Below are 22,865 nucleotides of genomic sequence, written 5' to 3'. Positions count from 1 at the left end.
TGGTTGGCAGGGAGTTCCCCAGGGCATATATCCAGGGTACATAAAAATGTTTGGATATCTTCATAGTGGTTACAATTAAAAACAACTGAGGAAGTGCTGAGTTACTAGTCAGGGGAGCTCTATCACAGTTCCTAAAGGAACAGCAACAATCCCCAAGTGCAACAGCAAAGACCAAAGAAGAAGGAAGGTCCAACAATGAGCCCTTGATACTAATGACTATGCTTGTGAGCCTGTGCACCTGAAATAAGAACAAGGCCTAGAGCTGCAGTGTGCCTAAGGGTTACCTCCTGAGAGCCTCCATGTTGCTCAAATGTGGCCAGTCTCGAGGCCAAACTCAGCATGTAAATGTGTTGCCTTCCCCCCAGCGTGGGACATAACTCCTAGGGATGAGCCTCCCTGGCACCAAGGGATTACTACCAAGTACCAGCTGATGATGTAACTAGAAAATGTTCTTGAATAAAAGGGTCAACTCGGACAGCAGAATATCTCAGTCTACATAAAATACCAGGAGTTAAAAATGCTTTTTGACATGAAGAAAAGGGGGAAATGGAAAGGACAAATGCGTTTATATGGCTATTAGTCTCCAAAAAGAGCCAGGAGGTTATCAGAGGGGTTGCCTTTATGCATACCTGAGCAGAGTCCCAGAGACTGATAAAGTAGATACTACCCCAGGTATTGGTTCTGCTGAGGGCTACAGAGACCAACAGGTTCTATGGTCATGGAATATGGAGTTCAGTGCAATCTTGGTTGGCCCTAATTTGGAGTTTGTGTTTCTGTGCGATGGAGCTGGACTTAGATGTGATCTTTGTCCACAAGTCTCTCCTTTTACTTTTACTGGAACTGTAGTTGGTGCTGGGGTTTAATGTATACCCAGGGGACCTGAATCTCTGGACTGACCATGTGATAGCCAGGCCCTGAGCCTCAACAGACTTGCAACTCCTACGCTCTGGTTTATTGGACTTACCGCACTCAGCTAATATGGAGGTGAAGAAGGTTAACCACCATACCAGGGAGCCAAGATTGCCTGCAACTGAAAGCAGGAGAATTGCATCCAGCATCCATGTGGAATCTAAGCCCCTCTTGATATAGATGTGGAGTGGACACAACAATTCCAAGGTCCACAGGATGGAGGAATAGAGTATGGATTACAGTGGACTTACTGATATTTATTCATGAACTAGTGTGATTAGTAATTGAAGAAAATGTGGCATTGGTGTGGAGAAAGTGGCCATGGTAGCTGCTGGGGGTAGAGAGTGGGAGGAAGAGATGTTTTGTGGGGGCATTTTTGGGACTTGGAGTTGTCATGGGTGGTGCTGCAGGTTCAGTTACTGGACATTGTATGTCCTCCCATGGCCCACTGGGTGGACTGTGGGAGAGTGTGGACTATGATGTGGACCATTGATCATGAGGTGCAGCGGTACTCAGAGTTGTATTCACCAAATGCAATGAATGTCTCATGATGATGGAGGAGGTTGTTGTTATGAGGGGAGGAGTTGGGTAGGGGATGGGGTGTGTATGGGGACCTCATTTTTTTAATGTAATATTAAAAAATAAATAAAGACCAAAAATTTTTTAAAATGTCACTGTACTTACAGGACAACAGATCTTACAGTGATGAAAGACAGAATATCTAAAAATGTTCTATTATTTCTTATTATTTCAAATTTTTTAAAAAATTTTAAATTTTATTGTTTTCTTAAACGATTGCATTTTCTTATTAATTTTTTTGATTATTTTGTTGGTTTCATTTTTGGAGAGGTTTTGTATCAGAGAAGGGTCACATCAGCGATTGGGGAAGATAACTGGGCAGGGTGTCAGTGATAGGGGGAATATATGGGAAGGGGTTCACCTGGGGAATGTCTCTAAGGCATATGAATATGTTCAAGTGATCATGGGGCATTGTCTCAGTGGGAGGAAATACCCAAAATAACCAAAATAATATTGAATTTCCATCCTGGGGAGTTCTGCTACTTTCTCTAAAAGGATGGCAAGAATCTCTCAAGTGCAAAGGCAGTGCCTAGTGAAGGAAGGCAGACCATTATGCCAGTCCCTAGAGAGTGATGATTGTACTTATGAACCTTTAATGTGAAATTGAAACTTAGCCTAGTATTATATGCTGCCTAAGAATTACCTCCTGAAAGCCTTCTTGTTGCTCAAATGTAGCCTCTCTCTAAGCCAAACACAACATATGAATGCACTACCTTACCCCCAGCATGGGCCATGACTCCCGGGGATGAGCGACCCTGGCACCAAGGGATTATTACCAAGTGTGAACTAGCAATGCATCTGGAAAAATATCTTGACCAAAAGGATGAAATTGTAAATCCGAATGAGATTTTATGTCTAAGAGATTTCAAAGTGAGTCAGCAGATCATTCCAGAGGTTCTTCTCAGCAGGATCTCATTGACTGCCACAGTAAACAGTGAGTACCTCCAATAGCAAGTGTCCTGAGGACTCTAGAGACATCCAGGAACTATAAGCAGGGCAGACAGCTCAGAAATTTGGCACCCTGTGAGGGGGCCTTACTTTGGAATTTATACTCCCTAGTACAGCAGAGTTAGACTCATTTATAAGTTCTCTTTTCATGGTTGTTCTGGCCCTTTTATTTGAACCTAACATTAGCACTATACTTGATAAATGTATGTCTCAGAGACTTAAATCTTTGATCTGTTTATGTGCCAGTTGAACCCTGAATCTCATCTGAGTTGCAACACCTACTCTCCAGTTCTTTGGACTCACCCAGGACAACTAACAAGGAGATGATGATGGGCAACACCCATCCCAAAGAACAAAAAGTGTCTGCAACGATCCTTCTACCCCATGGGATCTACACCCCCTTACAATTAGAAAAAAAGTGTGCATCACTATCCCAAAATCCTCAAGATTGGGGAAAGAAAAATGGACTAAAGTACACCTATTGTTATTCTATTATGGACTTCTGTTTACTCTAGCTATGTAACAGCGTTTATCATTGATATAAAGGCAGTGGCAGAGGTTCTGAGGGGAAGGAGAGGGAAAAATAGGTGCAATATGGGGGAATTTGGGGGATATTGGAATTTTCCTGCATGACATTCAATGACGGATACAGGCCTTTATATATTTTGTCATGGCCTACAAAATAAAGTGGGACAGCATGTAATCTATAGTGTAAACTGTAATCCATGTATTGTAGCAAAACTTCAATAGTGTTATTCAACTTTAACAAATGTACCACACTAATGAGAGTTGTTGACATGGGAAAGTGTGGGAGGGAGAGAGAGGGACATATGGGAATCCCTTATATTTTTTATGTAACATTAATGTAATCTAAAGCTTCTTTAATAATAAAGAATTGATTTTAAAAAGTTTCAACAAAATGGAAATAACTGAAAATGAAAAAAATGTGTATCACATAAATGTAGTGGTAAAAACAGCATTGTACTGGTACAAAGACAGATGTATTGATCAATGGAACTGAAACAATAACTCAGAAATAGACCCTCACATCTACAGTCAAATAATCTTTTTTTTATTTTTCACTGTCTTTTTTTAAGATACATAGATCACAAAAAAGTTACACTTAAAAATATGAGTTTCCCATATAACCCACACCCCACCCCCACTCCTCCCACATCAACAAACTCCTTCATCATCATAGCACATTCATTGCATTTGGTTAATACATTTTGTTTTTTTTTTTATTTTTTTTTATTTTTTTTTTAGTTTTAACATTTTATTTTATTTTATTTATTTTTTTTATAAAGGTTATTTATTTGGGGAAGAAGCTTAGAGTTAGCAGGCCATAAAGCATAAGTTACTTCCCTCACCAAAGTCTGTTGCTATACATTGGAACAAGATGTTTGCTGATGTCTGCAAAGATCAAGCCTTCCTCTTCCTCTTAAGGCTCTGTGGTACCAGCTTCTTCCAACATCAGCTGTAGGCTGGGGTAATTCTTCTCTCTCCTGGGGTTGTTTCTCTCCAGGGTCAGCTGCTCTGTTCTCTCTACAAGATCATTTATAGACTATCAGGCTCTCTCTTCCTGAGGCCTCTGCCATGTCTATGGACATGGCATCTTTATTCCTCTGTTTTCTTCTCCTGTGGTTTACTTCCTGGGGTTCCAGCATCAATAAACTCCCCAACTAACTCCTCTGCTGTGTTGTTTCCTTGGTGGTTGGGACGCAATGTACTACTGATATGGCCAATCAAAGCCTTAATCATTATTTAGTCAAGTACAACATAAACCTCTGAATTTAATATAATCTGCTATGGCCAGAGAAACAGTCCTGTTGGTTAATACATTTTGGAGCAATGCTGCGCTGCATGGATTATAGTTTATGTTGTAGTTTACACTCTCCCCCAGTCCATTCAGTGGGTTATGGCAGGATATGTAATATCCTGCATCTGTCCCTGCAGTATGATTTAGGACAGCTCTAAGTCCCGAAAATGCCCCCACATCACATCTCTTCTTCCCTCTCCCTGCCTTCAGCAACTACCATGGCCACTTTCTCCACATCAATGATACAATTTCTTCCATTGTTAGAGTCACAGTAGTTCTATAGTAGAATACCAGTAAGGCCACTCTAATCCATATTTTATTCCTCCATCCTGTGGACCGTGGGATGGTGATGTCTACTCCACCTCTAAATTGAGAGGGGGATTAGATTCCACATGGTTGATGGATGTGATTCTCGTGCTTGCAGTTGTAGGCATTCATGGTTCCTTGGTGTGGTGGTTGACCTTCTTCACCTCCCTGTTGTCTGATCTGAGTAAGTCCAACAAAACAGAGATTAGGCATTGCAACTCTGCTGAGGCTCAGGGCCCAAATGCACATGGCCAGTACAGAGATTCAAGTCTCCCGAGTATAAACCAACCCCAGCACCAACTACATGTTCAGTAAAAGTGACAGAAGGATGTGTAGAAAGGTCACATCTGAGTCCAACTCCATCACATGCAGGAGCACTAATTCCAAAGTAGGGCCCACTGTCAAGGCACTGAACTCCAGAGCCATCTGCCATGACTGTAGAACCTGTGTGTCTCTGTAACCCTCAGGAGCACCAGTACGTGGAGTTGCATCTACTTTGGCTGTCTCTGGGATCCTGCTGAGACGTGCGTAAGTGTGACCCCTCTGATGACCTCCCAACACTTTTTGAAGTCTCTTAGACATATAAACTCATTTGCCTTTACTATTTCCCCCTTTTATTCAAGGTCTTTTTCTATTTGCATCACCAGCTGGTGGGTAGTAATCCCTCAGTGCTATGGAGGCTCATCCCTGGGAGTCACATCCCATGCTTGGGGGAAGGCTATGCATTTAAATGCTGAGATTGGCTTAGAGAGTGGCCACATTTGAGTAACATGGAGGCTCTCATGAGGTAACTCTTAGGCACCCTGCAGCTCTAGACCTAGCTGAACTTTCAGGCACAAGTGATTTTTGACAGAGCTATCAACTCTCCCAGATGGGCCAGAACAGTCTGCTCAAGAAATGATGCTGGGATAACTGGATAGCCAGATCCAAAAGAAGGAAAGAGTACCTCTAACTCACACCTTACACAAAATTTAACTCAACATGGATCAAGGACCTAAATATCAAAGTGACAACCATAAAACTCCTAGAAGAAAATGTAGGAAAACTACTTTAAAATCTTCTGCAAGATGGTATTTTCTTAAGCCTTATATTCAAAGCATGATCAACAAAGGGGGAAAAAATTAGATAAATGAATCCTCTTTAATTTAAACACTTTTTCACCTCAAAAGACTTCGTCAAAAGTATGAAAAGACAGCCTATTCAATGGGATAAAATACTTGGCAATCACATATCCAATAAGGGTTTAATATCCATGATATATAAAAAGATCATACAACTCAACAATATGAAGACAAACTACCCAATTAAACAATGGGCAAAAACTGGAAGACAATTTCCAATAGGGAAATGCAAATCAGAAACTACAAGGATATATCATTTCACATCTACTATACTGGCCACTATTAAAAAGTTGGAAGAAAGGTAAATGTTGAAGAGCATACATAGAGATAGAAATGCTAATTCACTGATGTTGGGAATATAGAATGGTACAGCCACTGTACAGAAATGTTTGGCAGTTTCTTAGGAACTTGAATATGTACTTGCTGTGTGACCTGGCAATACCATTGTGAGATATATACTCAGAACACATGAGAGCAGTGACACGATTAGACATTTGCACAATAATGTTCATAGTGGCAAAATTCATGATTGCAAAAGTTGGGGGCAACCAAGGTGTCCATCAACAGATGAATGGATAAACTGATTATGATATATACACATGATGGAATATTATGCAGTGGTAGGAACAAATGAAGTCATGAAGCATATGACAACATAGATGAACCTGGACGACATTATGTTGAGTGAAGCAAACAAGGCACAAAAGGACAAATACTGCATGACTGCACTATTAGGAACTAAATATATTATGTAATCTCATGGGGTTAATAATAAAAATATAGGTCACCAGAGAATAGAATGAGGGTAGAGAAGGGAAAGCTGAGGGTTAATCTCTGCATAATTGGTAAAAGGTTGTTTGTAAATCTTTGCAAAAGAATTGAAATGGTGAGTGCATATCATAGTGTTTCTATCTAGCAGAGAGAACATATGAGTATGATAGTGTTTGAAAGGGAAAGTTTAAGAACATGTATATTACTAAAAGGGACGCTTAAAAATGTAATAGGGGACTTACCACACTCAGCTAAGATGGAGTTGAAGAAGGACAAGCACCACACCATGGAGCCTAGAGTGATTACAACTGAAAATGGGAGGATTGCATCCAGCATCCATGTGGAATCTGAGCCTCCTCTTGACATAGAGGTGCAATGGACACAACCAATCCAATGTCCACATAGAAGAGGTGGCATTGGATTGGGAAAAGTGGACATGGTGGACGATGGGTATGGGGAAAGGCAGGAAGAGATGAGAGGTGGAGGCGTCTTTGGGACATGGAGCTGCCCTGGATGGTGCTTCAGAGATAATCACCGGACATTGTAAATCCTCACAGGGCCCACTGGATGGAATGGAGGAGAGTATGGGCCATGATGTGAACCATTGTCTATGAGGTGCATAGGTGCCCAAAGATGTACTTACCAAATCCAATGGATGTGTCATGATGATGGGAACGAGTGTTGTTGGGGGGGGGAGAGGGGGGTGGGGGGGGGGTTGAATGGGACCTCACATATATATTTTTAATGTAATATTATTACAAAGTCAATAAAAAATAAAATAAAATAAAATAAATAAAAAATAAATAAAAAATAGAACAACTAAGTCTGAAGGCTAAAAAGGGCAATAACAAGGACCACGAGTGAATGAGAATGAAGGGAAAGTGCATCAAGAAAAAGGAAAAGAAATCTGGGGGAGAGAGGGTGTCCTGGTGATGTCTCTGAGCCTCTGGAGGCAAATGTGTCCGAAATGAACTTTATCCCTGGAACCAATAAACCTTCCCCTTTTCGTTTCAAAAAAAAAAAAAAAAAATGTAATATGGGATTGTATAACATAGTGGAAACTTATGTAAAAAATGAATATGGGTGATATTGCATATATAAGATTATTTTTAGACCTGATAATCTCTCCTGCAAAGAAGCAGCTGGGCAGCGTTGGAAATTCTTCAGGACCAGGCTGTTTCAGGATTTTTCAGGGCAGGAGGTGTCTGGACATCAATTTGGTGGGAAGGTAACAGAGAAAATTTGTGTATAAGATAAAATTGAGGATCTATTACACGGAGGTGGGGGCTGCGCACCGGACGCTCCCTCCTGGGGTGGGCAGAGCGGAACTGCGGCACCGGCGCTGTGTCGGCGATTCGTGGAGGCTCTGCAGTACTGGGGAATTCATAACGCCTGAGCGGGCTATTGGGGGGCTACCAGGGCAGGAGGCCATTGCAGACCAATTTGGGGAGACAAACGGGAGTTTTATTGTGAGGCGGGGAATTTTTGATTGTGGACACAAATAATAGTGCTTATGGCTAGAGCCCCGCCCCCAAGGCCAGCTGCCGATCTGCAGCTGCCTTAAATTCCTCGCAATAAGGAGACGTCACCAGGAGGCTGTTTCAGGGACTGGCAGAGTGGGAGACGTCTGGAAGCCATTAGGGGAATATTTTGCGAAGTGTGGGAATTTCGATTTCTGACTCTGATATAGGCATTTCCGGCTGGAGCCCCTCCCCCTGGGCCTGGCTACTGATCTGCAGCATCATTAAATTTGCTGCAGTGTAGAGGCGCCCCCAGGTGGCCATTTCGGGTGCTTACAGGACAGAGGTGTCCTGAAGTTGAAGTGGTGATACAGCCACAGAAGAGACCAAGTGAGAGGGGGAATTACAGGGTTCTGACACATAGGTCAGAGTTTGCGGATGTGACCTCCCCCATAGGGCTGGTACCCAGCTGCGGGGATCCCTGAAGGCTGTGCTGCACTGCGGTGCTCCCAGGCTCCCTGTTAACCAGATTTGAGGTTGCCAGGTCTGAGTCCCCTAAACCCGGGTGGCCCAAACCCCAGAGACTCACACATCTTCAGTCTTCAATATCACAGACTTTCCATCCCTGAATCCATCACACCCTGAGGTCCATCTGAGGTCCTTGAATGTCCTAGCCCTCAACATTTCTGTTTTTTTTTGTTTTGTTTTGTTTTGTTTTTATTTTATTTTTTAATGTCCTGATTGCTAATATTGCATTATCTCCGACTCTTTTCTCCCATCGTATCCCCAAAATTCTTTTTTTTTTTCTCTCTGGTCCCTCATTTTCTTCTTGTTTTATTTTATCTTAATTATAAAATAGGTGTGGCAGGGAAAATCTCACATTTGCTGGGTTTCCTAATCCTCCATTGCCTCATTTCTGTGTGAATTGATTTAGGCTACCTACACTATCCCCTTTCCCCTACATCTTGATATCCTCCATCATCTACTGTCTCTCCTATATTCCACCTGCCTTTCTTTGATCCCCAAAGTGTCTAACTCTTAATTTCTAATATCTTTGCATTGCTTTCTGTCTTTTATCCACTCTTGAAACTATTGCCTTTCTTTTCACTTTCCCTCTCTCACAAAAACACTAGCTTTTTAATTCATACCATATTCCTCCCATATTCAGTCGACTACCTCATTATAGGTACTCTACCTACTGTTTTAACACTACACAACTTACATGAATCTAATATCCATCCTCCCAGATCTCATACTGTTGCTCTGTTAACATATATTACCAATACTACTTTACACTTTTTCCTTGCTTCCACAACTGCCCTTCCCTGGCCCTAACACTTTCCTTCAAAGTGAACTCAGCCAGCAATAAGAAATTAGAATAAGAAGAACAAAGTGACAAAGAGAAGATATAACACTTATGCAAAAAAAACAGCTAATTAATCCCCAAGACTAGACAAAGAAGCTAAGGAACTGATTAAACCTGTCAAGATAAAATGATGACCAGACAGCAACAAAAATCTATAAACCAAACCAGTAATCAGGAAAATATGGCTGAATACAATGAACAAACTAAAAACCAGGAAGGGGAGCAAAACTTCGCACAATTAATTAAAGATCTCAGAACATATACCACAGACAAATTTAATAAAGTAAAGGAAGAGGTTAAAAATATGAAGACAACAATTGGAGGGGAAATTTCAGACGTACGCAAAGAGATAACAGCTATAATGGGAATGAACACCACAGTTCAAGAAATCAAAAATACGCTCGCAGCAAATAACAGCAGATTAGAAGAGGCAGAGCAGAGAATTAGTGATGTGGAAGACAGTACATCAGAAATCAAACAGATAGTAGAATTGATAGATAAAAAGATAGAAAAAATCCAGCTAGGACTTAGGGACCTGAATGACAATGCAAAACGCACAAAAATACATATTAGAGGCATCCAAGAAGGATAAGAGAAGGGAAAGGGGTCAGAAGGAGTGTTGCAGGAAATAATGCCTAAAAATTTCCCAAATCTACTGAGAGAGACAGATGTACATATCCAAGAAGAACAGCACACCCCAATCATCATAAACCACAACAGGCCCACCCCAAGACATATACTTGTCAAATTATCCAATGCTCAAGACAAAGAGAAAATTCTAAAAGCAGCAAAGGAAAACAAAACCATCACATACAAGGGAAGCTCCATAAGATTAAGTGCTGATTTCTCATCTGAAACCATGGAGACAAGAAGGCAGTGGTAGGATATAGTCAAGCTACTAAAAGAAAAAAATTTCCAACCATACTCTATCCAGCTAAACTAGCATTCCTAAACGATGGAGAGTTCAAAATATTCACAGATAAACAGAAACTGAAAGAGTATGCCAACAAGAAACCTCCCCATCAAGAAACTCTAAAGGGAGTTCTGCAGGAAGAAAGGTAAAAACAGGACAGGCAGAGTTGGAGGAGAGTGGAAGAGGAACAAAAAAGACAAAAAGAGAAGAAAAAAAAACACAAAATATGACAAACACAAGTCCAATCAAAATATGGCTAACATAAATAATTCCTTGAAAGTAATAACACTGAATGTCAACGGATTAAACTCACCTATCAAAAGATTCAGACAGGGACATTGGATAAGGAAATATGACCCATTTATATGCTGTCTACAAGATACACATCTTAGACCCAGAGACTCATGGAGGCAGAAAGTGAAAGGTTGGAAAACAATCTTACAAGCAAACAATGACCAAAAAAAGGCAGTAGTAGCTATATTAATATCAGACAAAATAGAATTTAAATGAAAAACAATCCTGAGAGATAAAGAAGGATACCACATATTAGTGAAAGGGACAGTCCCTCAAGAAGAACGAACAATCATAAATATTTATGCTCCTAACAAGGGCGCCTCTAAATACGTGAGGGAAACACTGGAAAAACTAAGGGAAAGAATACATGTATCTACAATTATAATGGGGGACTTTAATACACCACTATCAACTCTAGACAAAATATCTCAAAAGAGAAACACTAAAGAAACAAAATATTTGAACAGTATATTAGAGGAGCTGGATCTAATAGACATATACAGATCATTACACCCAAACACAGCAGGATATACATTTTTCTCAAGTGCACATGGATCATTCTCCAAGATAGACCATATGATAGGCCACAAAGAAAGGCTTAATGAATTCAGAAAGATCGAAATCATACAAAATAATATCTCTGACCACAGTGAAGTGAAGCTGGAAATCTGCAAGGGACAGAGGCCCAGATTTCACACCAAGATATGGAAATTAAGCAGCACACTCTTAGAAAAACAGTGGGTCAAAAAGCAAATCTCAAAACAAATCAATGAATACCCTGAAGCAAATGAAAATGATAACACAACGTACCAAAATTTATGGGATGCAGCAAAAGCAGTACTGAGAGGGAAATTTAGAGCCATGAATTCATACACCAAAAAGAAGAAAGAGCAAAAATTAAAGAACTAACTGCATATTTGGAGGAATTAGAAAAAAAAACAACAAAGTAATCCCACAGGAAGAAGAAGGAAGGAAATAACAAAGATAAGAACAGAACTAATGAAGTAGAAAATAAGAAAGCACTTGAAAAGATAAACAAGAACAAGAGCTGATTTTTTGAGATCAATAAAATTGAAAAAACTTTAGCAAGACTAACAAAGAAAAAAAAGAGAGAAGATGCAAATACACAAAATAAGAAATGAGAAAGGAGATATTACCACTGACCCCACAGAAATAGACGATCATAAGAGGATACTTTGAAAAACTATATTCCAACAAAAATGACAATTCAGAGGAAATGGACAAATTCCTAGAAACACATAAGCAGCCTATATTGATGAAAGAAGAAATTGATGATCTCAACAAACCAATCACAAGTGAAGAACTAGAATCAGTCATTAAAAGCCTCCCAACTAAGAAGAGCCCAGGGCCAGACGGCTTCACAGGAGAATTCTACAAAATATTCCGGAAAGAACTAACACCAATCCTGCTGAAAATTTTCCAAAAAATTGAAACAGAAGGAACATTGCCTAACTCCTTCTATGATGCCAACATTACCCTAGTACCAAAGCCAAACAAAGACACCACCAGAAAGGAAAATTACACACCAATTTCTCTAATGAACCTAGATGCAAAAATACTTAACAAAATACTTGCTAATCGCACTCAGCAACACATTAAACGAATTATACACCACGACCAAGTGCGATTCATTCCAGGTATGCAGGGATGGTTCAACATAAGAAAATCAATCAATGTAATACACCATATAAACAGATTGAAGAAAAAAAATCACATGATTATATCTATAGATGCAGAAAAAGCATTTGACAAAATACAGCACCCTTTCTTGATAAAAACACTCCAGAAGATCGGAATACCAGGAAATTTTTTGAACATGATAGAGTATATATGAAAAACCTACAGCCAACATCATTTACAATGGAGAAATCCTATAACCCTTCCCTCTAAAGTCAGGAACAAGACAAGGATGCCCACTATCTCCCTTTCTATTTAAAATTGTCTTAGAAGTACTTGCTCGAGCACTGAGGCAAGAACCAGATATAAAAGGCATTCAAATTGGAAAGGAAGAAGTCAAAATTTCATTATTTGCAGGTGACATGATCCTATACATAGAAAACCCTGACAGGTCTACAACAAAGCTTCTAGAACTCATAAATGAGTTTAGTAAAGTCGCAGGTTATAAGATCAATGAGCAAAATCAGTAGCATTTCTGTACACCAATAATGAGCAAGAACAGGAGGAAATCAAGAAACAAATACCATTCACAATAGTAAATAAAAAATCAAATATTTAGGAATGAATTTAAGTAAAGATGTAAAAAAATTATACACCGAGAACTATACAAGACTGTTCAAGGAAATCAAAGAAGACCTAAATAAATGGAAGAATATTCCCTGTTCATGGATAGGAAGACTGAATATTATTAAGATGTCTATCCTACCAAAACTGATCTACACATTCAAAGCAATCCCAATAAAAATCAACACAGCCTTCATTAAGGAACTAGAAAAACTAACTATGAAATTTATTTCAAAAGGAAAGAGGCCCCACAAAGCCAAGGACATATTGAAAAAGAAAAACAAAATTGGAGGAATCACACTACTGACTTCAAAACATACTACAAATCTACAGTGGTGAAAACAGCACAGTATTGGCATAAGGAGAGACACACAGACCAATGGAATCGAATTGAAAGTTCTGATATAGAACCTCATCTATATAGACATATAATATTCGATAAAGCCACCAAATCCTCTCAACTGGGAGACAATGGCCTATCCAACAAATGGTGCCTGGAGAATTTGATATCCATATGTAGAAGAATGAAAGAGGATTACCATCTCACACCTTATACAAAGGTCAACTCAAGATGGATCAAAGACCTAAATATAAGAGCCAAGACCATAAAGACCTTGAAAAGCACTGTAGGGAAACATGTACAAGACCTTGTAATAGGAAATGGCTTCATGAACATCACACCAAAAGCACGAGCAGCAAAAGAACAAATAGATAAATGGGACTCCTCAAAATTAAAGCCTTCTGCACATCAAAGTAGTTTGTCAAGAAAGTAAAAAGGGAACCTACACAATGGGAGAAAATATTTGGCAACCATATATCCGATAAGAGACTTATAACTTGCGTACATAAAGAACTCCTATATCTTGAAAATAAAAAGATAAACAACCCATTTAAAAAAGGGGAAAAAGATTTAAACAGACACTTCTCCAAAGAAGAAATACAAACGGCTAAAAAGCACATGAAAAAATGCTCCAAATCTTTAGCTATCAGGAAAATGCAAATCAAAACTACAACGAGATACCATCTTACTCCCATAAAATTGGCAGCTATGAACAAAAAAGAATAATACAAATGCTGGAGAGGATGTGAAGAAATGGGAACACTCAGCCACTGCTGGTGGGAATGCAGAAGGATTCAACCATTCTGGAAGACAGTTTGGCAGTTTCTCAAAAAACTAACCATAGATTTGCCATATGACCCAGCAATTTCACTGCTGGGTATATACCCAGCAGAACTGAAAACAAGGACACAAACCCATATATGCACACCAATGTTCATACCAGCATTTTTCACTATCGCCAAAAGTTGGAATCAACCCAAATGCCCATCAACACATGAGTGGATCAATAAAATGTGGTATATACATACAATGGCATACTACTTGGCTTTAAGAACAAGTACACTACAAACACACGTGATAACATGGATGAATCTTGAGAACCTTATGTTAAGTGAAGCAACCCAGGCATTGAAGGACAAATACTACATGACCTCAATGATATGAAATAAGCAAGCTGCCTCAGAGAGCTAGAGACTGGAGATAGGCTTACAGGAAATCGGGGGGTAGAGGAAGGATATAAGATGACATCTATATGGGCGAAATCTATGATAAGCTGCCGGTAAGTATGTGCACAAGGAAGAGATAAAATGGGGGCATAGGGTTACCTTTGGGTGGGGCTTTGTGTGTTTGAGGGAGGCTAGGGATGGGTGGATGGGTAATATTGCCCAAGAAATTGGGGGGAGGGAGTGGCATTATACGAACTTAGGAGATTGTCAGGTGTTGATTGAAAGTAAAATGCTGAGAAAACCTTTTCAAAACATAATTAGGAAAGTTACCTGTTTAAGATACTCAAAGGGGATAATCTGATGTAGGACAGACTCCTAGGGAATATCTGAATGCTCATTTTGCCATAGTGGGTTATACCATTGGATAGAGACCCATATAATGAGAGTGAATGTAGACCCACATCCTAGGGAGGACCAATGTCATCAAAGAGCGGGAACTGTATCTCTCTAGAGAAATGGTGGCTCCCAGGGCATTAGGGTAGTTGAGCAAGTCAAGCCCTCAACACTGTTGTAAGTATTGCTGAACATGGCTCCTCAAGAAATGAAGATTGACTGTCACTGTGGGGCCCAAGGGGAGGGGGAAATAGATATTGAATAGATGGAACCAAAGTAAGTGTGAGGGCAAAAGAAGTGTTTCACAAGCGTACACAAGGATGGATATAAAACATGTACTATTACACCAAAAACATATAGGGGACGACAGACTAATAACGTAAACCATAATGTAAAACATAGGATAACTAAAAAATTTAGAAAACTGTATAGCCTAAAGTATGAACCACAATGTAAACAAAAATGTTACCTTGTTTGAAAGCTATTGTCTCAATACCTGCACATCAGTTGCAGTAAATATGATATGAATAAGTTAAAAGATTATCGTTGTGGAAGGGTAAAGGTTTTATAAAGGATATGTGGGAGTACTGTATATTGTATAGATGAATTACTGTGATCTAAGGCTCTTGTGAAGAGAAGCTCAATAATTAGGAAAAAAAGACAGGATGTACAATTTTTCCAAATCAATATGTATTCTATATCTAACCTTTAAACTCATCGCTATATTCTATTTTACTAGTAAGGGAACCTGACATTATATTGGGCTTCACTTTTCAGGAAATTTTGGATCACAGAGTCGTTCAACAATGGCAGTGGAGGAATACTGGTACGGGATGTTATTGACAGGCGATATATGGTTGACAGGGCATGTGTCCACGGTGCATGGAAATGTTTGGATATACTCATAGTGGAAACAAGTAAAAACAACAGCGGGGGGGGGGGGTTCTGGGTTCCTGGCCAGGGGGCTCTGTCGTGGTCCCTAGGGGAGCGGCAGTTCCCCAGGTGCAACAGTAAGGACCAGGAAGGAATGAGGGTCCAAAAGTTAGCCCCTGATACTAATGACTATGCTTGTGAGCCTATACACCTGAAATAAAAACAAGGCCTAGAGCAGCACTGTGCCTAAGAATTCTCTCCTGACAGCCTCCGTGTTGCTCAAATATGGCCAGTCTTGAAGCCAAAGTCAGCATGTAAATGCAATGCCTTCCCCCCAGTGTGGGACATGACACCCGGGGATGAGCCTCCCTGGCACCGAGGGATCACTACCAAGTACCAGCTGATGACGTAACTAGAAAACGACCTTGAATTAAAGGTTCAACGCGGACCAGCAGAATATCCCTGTCTACATATAATAACAGGAGTTAAAAATGCTGATTGACCTAAATTAAGGGGGAAATGGAAAGGACAAATGACTTCATATGGCTATGAGTCTCTAAAAAAGTTTGGAGGTTGTCAAAAGGATTGCCCTTATGCACACCTGAGCAGAGTCTCAGAGACAGATAAAGTAGATACAACCCCAGATATTGGTCCTTTTGAGGGCTAAAAGGACCCACAGGTTCTATGGTCATGGCAGATGGGGTTCACTGCCATGCCAGTTGGCCCTTCTTTGGAGCTGGTGTTTCTGCGTGATGGAGCTGGACTCAGATGGGATCTCTTTTCACAAGCCTTTCATGCTACTTTACTGAAATTGTAGTTGGTACTGGGGTATAAGATATATCTAGGGGATTTGAATCTCTGGAACTGACAATATGATAGCCAGGCCCTGAGCCTCAACAGACTTCAGCTCCTACACTCTGATTTATTGGACTTACCCCATTCAGCTAATGTGGAGTTGAAGAATGTCAACCACCACACCATGGAGCCTAGAGTGCCTACAACTGAAAGCAGGAGAATTGCATCCAGTATCCATGTGGAATCTAAACCCCTCTTGACATAGACGTGGAATGGACACAACCAAGCTAAGGTCCACAGGAAGGAGGAATACAGTAAGGATTAGAGTGGACCTAATGATATCCTATTCATGAACTATTGTGGTTAATAATCAACAAAATTTGGCATTGGTGTGGAAAAAGTGGCCATTGTGGCTGCTGGGTGTGGGGAATGGGAGGAAGAGATGAGATGTGGAGGCATTTTCGGGACTTGGAGTTGTCCTGGGTGGTGCTCCAGGGACAATTGCTGGACATTGTATGTCCTCCCATGGCCAGCTGGATGGAACGTGGGAGAGAGTGGGCTATGGTGTGGACCACAGGCCATAGGGTGCAGCGATGCCCAGAGATGTACTCACCAGATGCAATGGATGTGTCATGATGTTGGGGGAGAGTGTTCCTGTGGGGGGAGTGGTGGGGTGGGGGCGGTGGGGGTGAATGGGGACCTCATATTTTTTGAATGTAATATTTTTTAAAAAATGAATAAATTGAGTAGAATTTGGAAAAAAAAGATTATTTTTACAAAATATAAATACAAATATACTAGAGAAAAGGAAAAGAATAGCAGTTAAATAATGAAAGTGTTCTAAGAATGATTGAAGTGATGACTGTGCAAGTGTGGGATTATACCAAATTCCATTGATTGTATACTTTTGATGGATGCATGTTTTATTAATATGTGTCAATAATATTGAGTTATTTTTTAAAAGAACAATTTTAAAGCCTGCAAAGAAAAATAACAGAACATATGGGTATGAAAGAAACAATAGGTGAGATTAAAAATTCATTAAACCAGAGTGCAGGAGTTGCAAGTCTGTTGAGGCTCAGGGCCTGGCTATCACATGGAGGTGAAGAAGGTCAACCACCACACCAGAGAGCCAAGAGTTCCTACAACTGAAAGCAGGAGAATTGCATCCAGCATCCATATGGAATCTAAGCCACCTCTTGATATAGATGTGAAGTGAACACAACTATTCCAGGGTCCACAGGATGGAGGAATAGAGTATGGATTAGAGTGGACTTACTGATATTCTATTCATGAACTACTGTGATTAGTAATCAAAGAAAATGTGGCGCTGGTGTGGAGAAAGTGGCCATGGTGGCCGCTGGGGGTAGGGAGTGGGAGGAAGATGTGATGTGGGGGCATTTTCAGGACTTGGATATTGTCCTGGGTGGTGCTGCAGGGACAGTTACTGGACATTTTATGTCCTCCCAAGGCCCACTGGGTTGACTGTGGGAGAGTGTGGGCTATGGTGTGGACCACTGACCATGATGTGCAGCGGTGCTCAGAAATGTATTCACCAAATATGTGTCATGATGATGGAGGAGGTTGTTGTTATGGGGATGACATAACATATGTGGGATGAGGGGGGTGGGGGGTATATGGGGACCTCATATTTTTTTAATGTAACAAAAGAAGTGAAAATTTTCATTAGAGCCATGTTTTAGCAGATTTGAATTGGTAGAGATTAGAATTAGTGAACTGGAGAAGCAAGCAACCGAAATTGAGAAGACAGGACAACAGAAAGAGAAAAGAATGGAAAGAATGGAACAGTGTCTCAGGGAATTGAATTAAAATGTGAAATGCACAAAAATACATGTCATCTATGTCCCAGCAGGAGAATAGTATGGACAAGGGACAGAAAAAATATTTTAGGAAATAGAGACCAAAAACACTTTGGTCACTCTGCTTCTCTTTTTTAGGATGTTTTTTTTACTATTTCAGACCCCTTTCCATTCCAAATAAATTTGGTAATTGCCTTTTATATTTCTTTAAAATACACTGTTGGAATTTTGATTGGTGCTGCATTGAATCTATAAATGTATTTGAGTAAAATTTTCATCTTTATGATGTTTAGTCTTCCAATTCATGAACACGGAATATCCTTCCATTTGTTTAGGTCTTCTTTGATTTCTTTTATCAGTATTTTGTAGTTTCCTGAATACAGATCTTTTGCATCCTGGTTAAATTAATTCCTAGATATTTGAGTCTATTTGTTGATATTGTAAGTGGAACTTTTTCTTGATTGTCTCCTCAGATTGCTCATTACTAGTGTATAGAAACACTATTGATTTTGCATGTTGATCTTGAACCTTGTCACATTGCTAAACTCATTTATCAGCTCTAATAGCTTTGTTTTAGATATTTCCAGATTTTCTAAAAAGAAGATCATGTCATCTCTGAATAGTGAGAGTTTTATTTCCTGTTTTCCATATTGGGTGCACTTTATTTCTTTTTCTTGCCTAACTGCTCTAGCTATTAGAAGTTCTACCTAGAGACTGACAGACCCTCTATCTTGCCTCACCATGTGATAGGACTATAGGATCAGCCAGCAGAACACCTTTGGAAAGAAAGCATCTATGCTGATGCCTTGATTTGGACATTTCATGGCCTTGAAACTATAGCTTTTACCCTAAATAAAATCCCCATTATAAAGCCCAACCCATATTTGATATTTTGGATTGGCAACCTCGAGGCAAACTAAAACACTAGATATTATCTGATGTAAATAATTTCATTACACATTGATAAACATTCAATTCACCAGGAAGACATAACAATTCTAATTGTGTTTGTAACTAATTACAAAGCTTCAGAATTGGTGGAATTATGACATATTGACAAATTGTCCATATATGGTAAAACAATCAGACAGAACCCCAGAAAAATACAGAACATTTGAGCCAGATTAACAAACATAACTTAATCAAGGTATATAGGACACTGAACGCAACTGTAAAATGCACATTCTTTTCAATTACACGTGGAGCATGTACCAAAATTGACTATATGCAGGGCCATAAACCAAGTCTCAACAGATTACAAAGAATTTAAATCATACACAGTTTGTTCTCTGACAAGAGTAGAATAACTGGAAATGTTTAGAACACTCACTGATTGATCAAAACAGAAGTTGACCCAAGGGCTCTTCTAGGTCCTGCAGATCTCCTGCTGAGCCAGGCATTAATGCTTTAGTTGCTGGATGATTATCAATAAGTCCCTGAAATCTTGAGAAAGGGACCAATATGGCCAGAGCAACTGGTTAGAGTGGTGGAGAGATTAAGAAAGTTCAGGGCGTGCCTATATTCTAAATGTTATTTAAATATTTTTAAAACGCAAACATCTGTCCAATTGTATTTACAGACTATCAGCCCTTTTTAGGAGGCCTGTTAGCCCTCAGATGCTTGTATTTGAAAAGAAAAAAGTCGGAAAATTAATAAACTGAATACCCAACTCTAGAAGTTAAAAAAGAATAAATCCAATAGAACAATGATAATAAAAATATTAAAGAGAAAACGAAGATAGAAAGAATCAAATAAACAAAAGTTGACTCTCTGAAAAGATTCATAAAATTGACAAACTTTGGGCAAAATTACGAGAAATAAAGAAAAGGCACAACTAAACAATATTAAAACAAAAACAAATATAACTGCAAATGCAACAAAGGTAAAAGATAAGAATTCACCAAATGCAATGAATATGTTATGATGATGGAGGACAATGTTGCTATGGGGGGAGTAGTGGGGTGAGGGGGGTGGGGGGTACATGGGGACCTCATATTTTTTAATGTAATATTTTTAAAAATGAATTTAAAAAATAAATTAACTTTAAAAAAGATAAGAAGATAAGAACTTTATGCAAAAAAATGTGAAGACTGATGTGAAATAGAAAAATTCTTAGAATACTATACCTTAACAAAACTGACAAGTAGAAATAGTAAACTTGAATGATTATATAACTATTAAAGACATCGTATCTGTTAAAATTTTTCTTTCAAAGAAGGCTTCAGGCCCAAATGTTTTTTCCTGGATATTCTGCCCATACTTTAAGGAATGGATTGATCTTTGGACAACCTCTGTGAGAGAAAAGAATGAGAAGCATTATTCCACATCTCATTTCATGAGGTTAGTATAAATCTGATACCAAAATCAGATGGGGCTGACTAGAGAGTTGAAAAAGTATTAGACAATCTCATTCATGAGCAAAGATGCAAAAATCCTAAACAAAATATTAGCAAACTATATCCAGCCGTTTTTATTTATCCCAGAAATGCAAGATTAGTTCAGTGTAAGAAAAATCTCTAATGTAATTCACCACATTAACAAATTAAAGCAGAAGATCAACATGATCATCAGAAAATATAGAAAACATATATAATAAAATTTAATATCCACTCATCTTTAAAAATTGCATTGGCAAACTAAAGTGAAATTTCCTTAACGTGCTGCATGATACCAACAAAAATGCTATAGCAAACATACACAATGGTAAATCTTTAAAGGTGTCCCCTGTAGAATCAGGATCAACATAAGAATGCCCACTATTATCATTTCTATTGTACTGAAAATGGTTTGAGTGTGTTCTGAGTGGAGAGTCTTCATAGTGCAGTAATATAAGGAAAAGGGATAAAAGATGTAAAGATTGGAGAGGAAAAAAGAAAACTTTCATTTACATGCAAAGTATCAAAATTAATAAGAAAGTTTAGCAAGTTTGCCAGTTATAAAATCAATATACAAAAATAATTGTATTTTTAGATAGTAGCAACAAACTGCTATGAAATACAATTTTTAATAAAGGTACAATTTGCGATAGCAATAGTAAATAATGTACAAAGGGCCTTGCACATTTTATAATGTGCAAACCGTTTATGGATTACATTATAATACTTCACTCAATTAACATGAAAAAGTCTACATAAATGGAGACATAACCATGTTTAAAAAAGACTGAATATCAGAAAGATGCCAATTTTCTTCAAATTGATATACAGATTGAATATAATAACATCAAAATTCCAAATGTTTTGCCTATGTGTATGTATAATTTGAGATGCCAATTCTAAAATTTATGGGGAAGAGCAATGGACCAACAATAGCTAAGATACCACACTTCATAACAAGAAGGACAAGTACAGGACCTTGCTCTACCAGAATAAATTTGCAAGAATATTCATTGCAGTATTGTTCATAATAACCAAACACTAGAAACTACCTAAATGCTCATCAACCAAGGTGGATAAATGAACTGTGGGATAGTCACAAAATGTAATATTATACAGGAAACATAAAGCAAGCCACACATGGCATACTAATATGAGGGACTCATAGAAACATAATGCTGAATGAGAAAAGCAAGTCACAGAAGAATGTACACAGCATTTCAAGCACTATACACATGTTAATGCATTTAATCCTCAAAACATCCTCATAAATGATTGTGTGCCTACTCCCAATTCCCACCCTCCAAATTCTGGTTGGGGCAAGATAGGTCTACTACAGAGAAGCAAACAAAAGATGGTTCGAAACTTTCTGAGGTCAAGAACCTGGGCTCCCCAGAAAGGAAGGTGGAACATTCATTGCCCAGGGCAGCACTTGGCAACCACTATCAAGGTTTTTAGGGTCTGTGGCCTGACATATTTCAGTCACTAACACATATTGAGCCACATGCTTGGCTGTGGTGAGTGGTAGCATGAAAATGGCACAAAATGAAAATGTATTGAGGATCTGTTACATGCCAGGCTCCAAGCTTGATGCTGAGGATATAATGGTTAATATAACCACACATTCACTTTCTTGTTTAAATTATAATCATAATAGCTAACATTTGCTGAGTGCTTACTATGTGCTGGCCACTTTTCTAAGCATTTACATGCTTTAGTCACAACAACACTATTATTAACTTCATTTTACAGATGAGGAAACAAGGCACAAAGAAGTAAAAGACTTGTCTAAGATCACAGAGGCAGGCAGTGGCAAAGCTGGAACACAAATATAGGCAATCTGGATCCATAATCTCTTTTTTAAAATTATATTATTATTTTTAAAAGAAACTTAGATTATATAAATGTCATGTAAAAAATATAGGGGGTTCCCATAGGCCCTGCTCCCTACACTTCCCACATTTTCCACCATTAACAACATCCTTCATCGTGAGGTACATTCGTTGCAATTGATTAACACATTTTGGAGCATTGCTCACTGAATCACCCAAACGAAACCAAGAGGTAGATATTAATCCTGTTTTTCAGCTGAGGAAAGTAAGGCTCAGAACTGAAGTGTGCACACATTTATTGAGCACCTTCTATGTGGCAGGAACTATATTAGCTGATTTATGTATATTATATCTCTGACCTGGAAGACAAATTTACCAGGGATATATGCTTCCTGACTCTGTAAAACCCATGTACGCAGAGAGTAGCTTGCCTGACTGTCAGCTAAACCTTGGAAAGAACCAAGAGTATATGGGTTATGGCAGGATATATAATGTCCAGCACCTGTCCGTACAATATCGTTTA

At 39.0% G+C, this 22,865-nt stretch overlaps 1 protein-coding gene across 12 annotated transcripts in view; it reads right to left on the bottom strand.

Annotated features, from left to right (window-relative positions):
• PFKFB1 (6-phosphofructo-2-kinase/fructose-2,6-biphosphatase 1) overlaps nucleotides 1-22,865 on the bottom strand; it is a 124,499-nt gene that overhangs the window by 94,038 nt on the left and 7,596 nt on the right. For 2 of the 12 annotated variants that reach the window (XM_058291518.2, XM_058291522.2), the window contains exons 2-3: nucleotides 20,262-20,426; nucleotides 19,466-19,578 (exon numbers count right to left, since the gene is read on the bottom strand). The exons of the other annotated variants lie outside the window; for them this stretch is intronic. Coding sequence is in view for 1 of the 2 variants with exons in the window: in XM_058291522.2 (XP_058147505.1) it covers nucleotide 19,466 (1 nt within the window). In the remaining variant the exon portion in view is untranslated. The remainder of the gene's footprint in view (nucleotides 1-19,465; nucleotides 19,579-20,261; nucleotides 20,427-22,865) is intronic. 12 annotated transcript variants of the gene reach the window in all.

This window comes from Dasypus novemcinctus, chromosome X (assembly GCF_030445035.2).
Source record: "Dasypus novemcinctus isolate mDasNov1 chromosome X, mDasNov1.1.hap2, whole genome shotgun sequence".
In the NCBI taxonomy this organism is placed as follows: Eukaryota; Metazoa; Chordata; class Mammalia; order Cingulata; family Dasypodidae; genus Dasypus; species Dasypus novemcinctus.
This window is presented reverse-complemented; position numbering and strand designations above follow the sequence as displayed.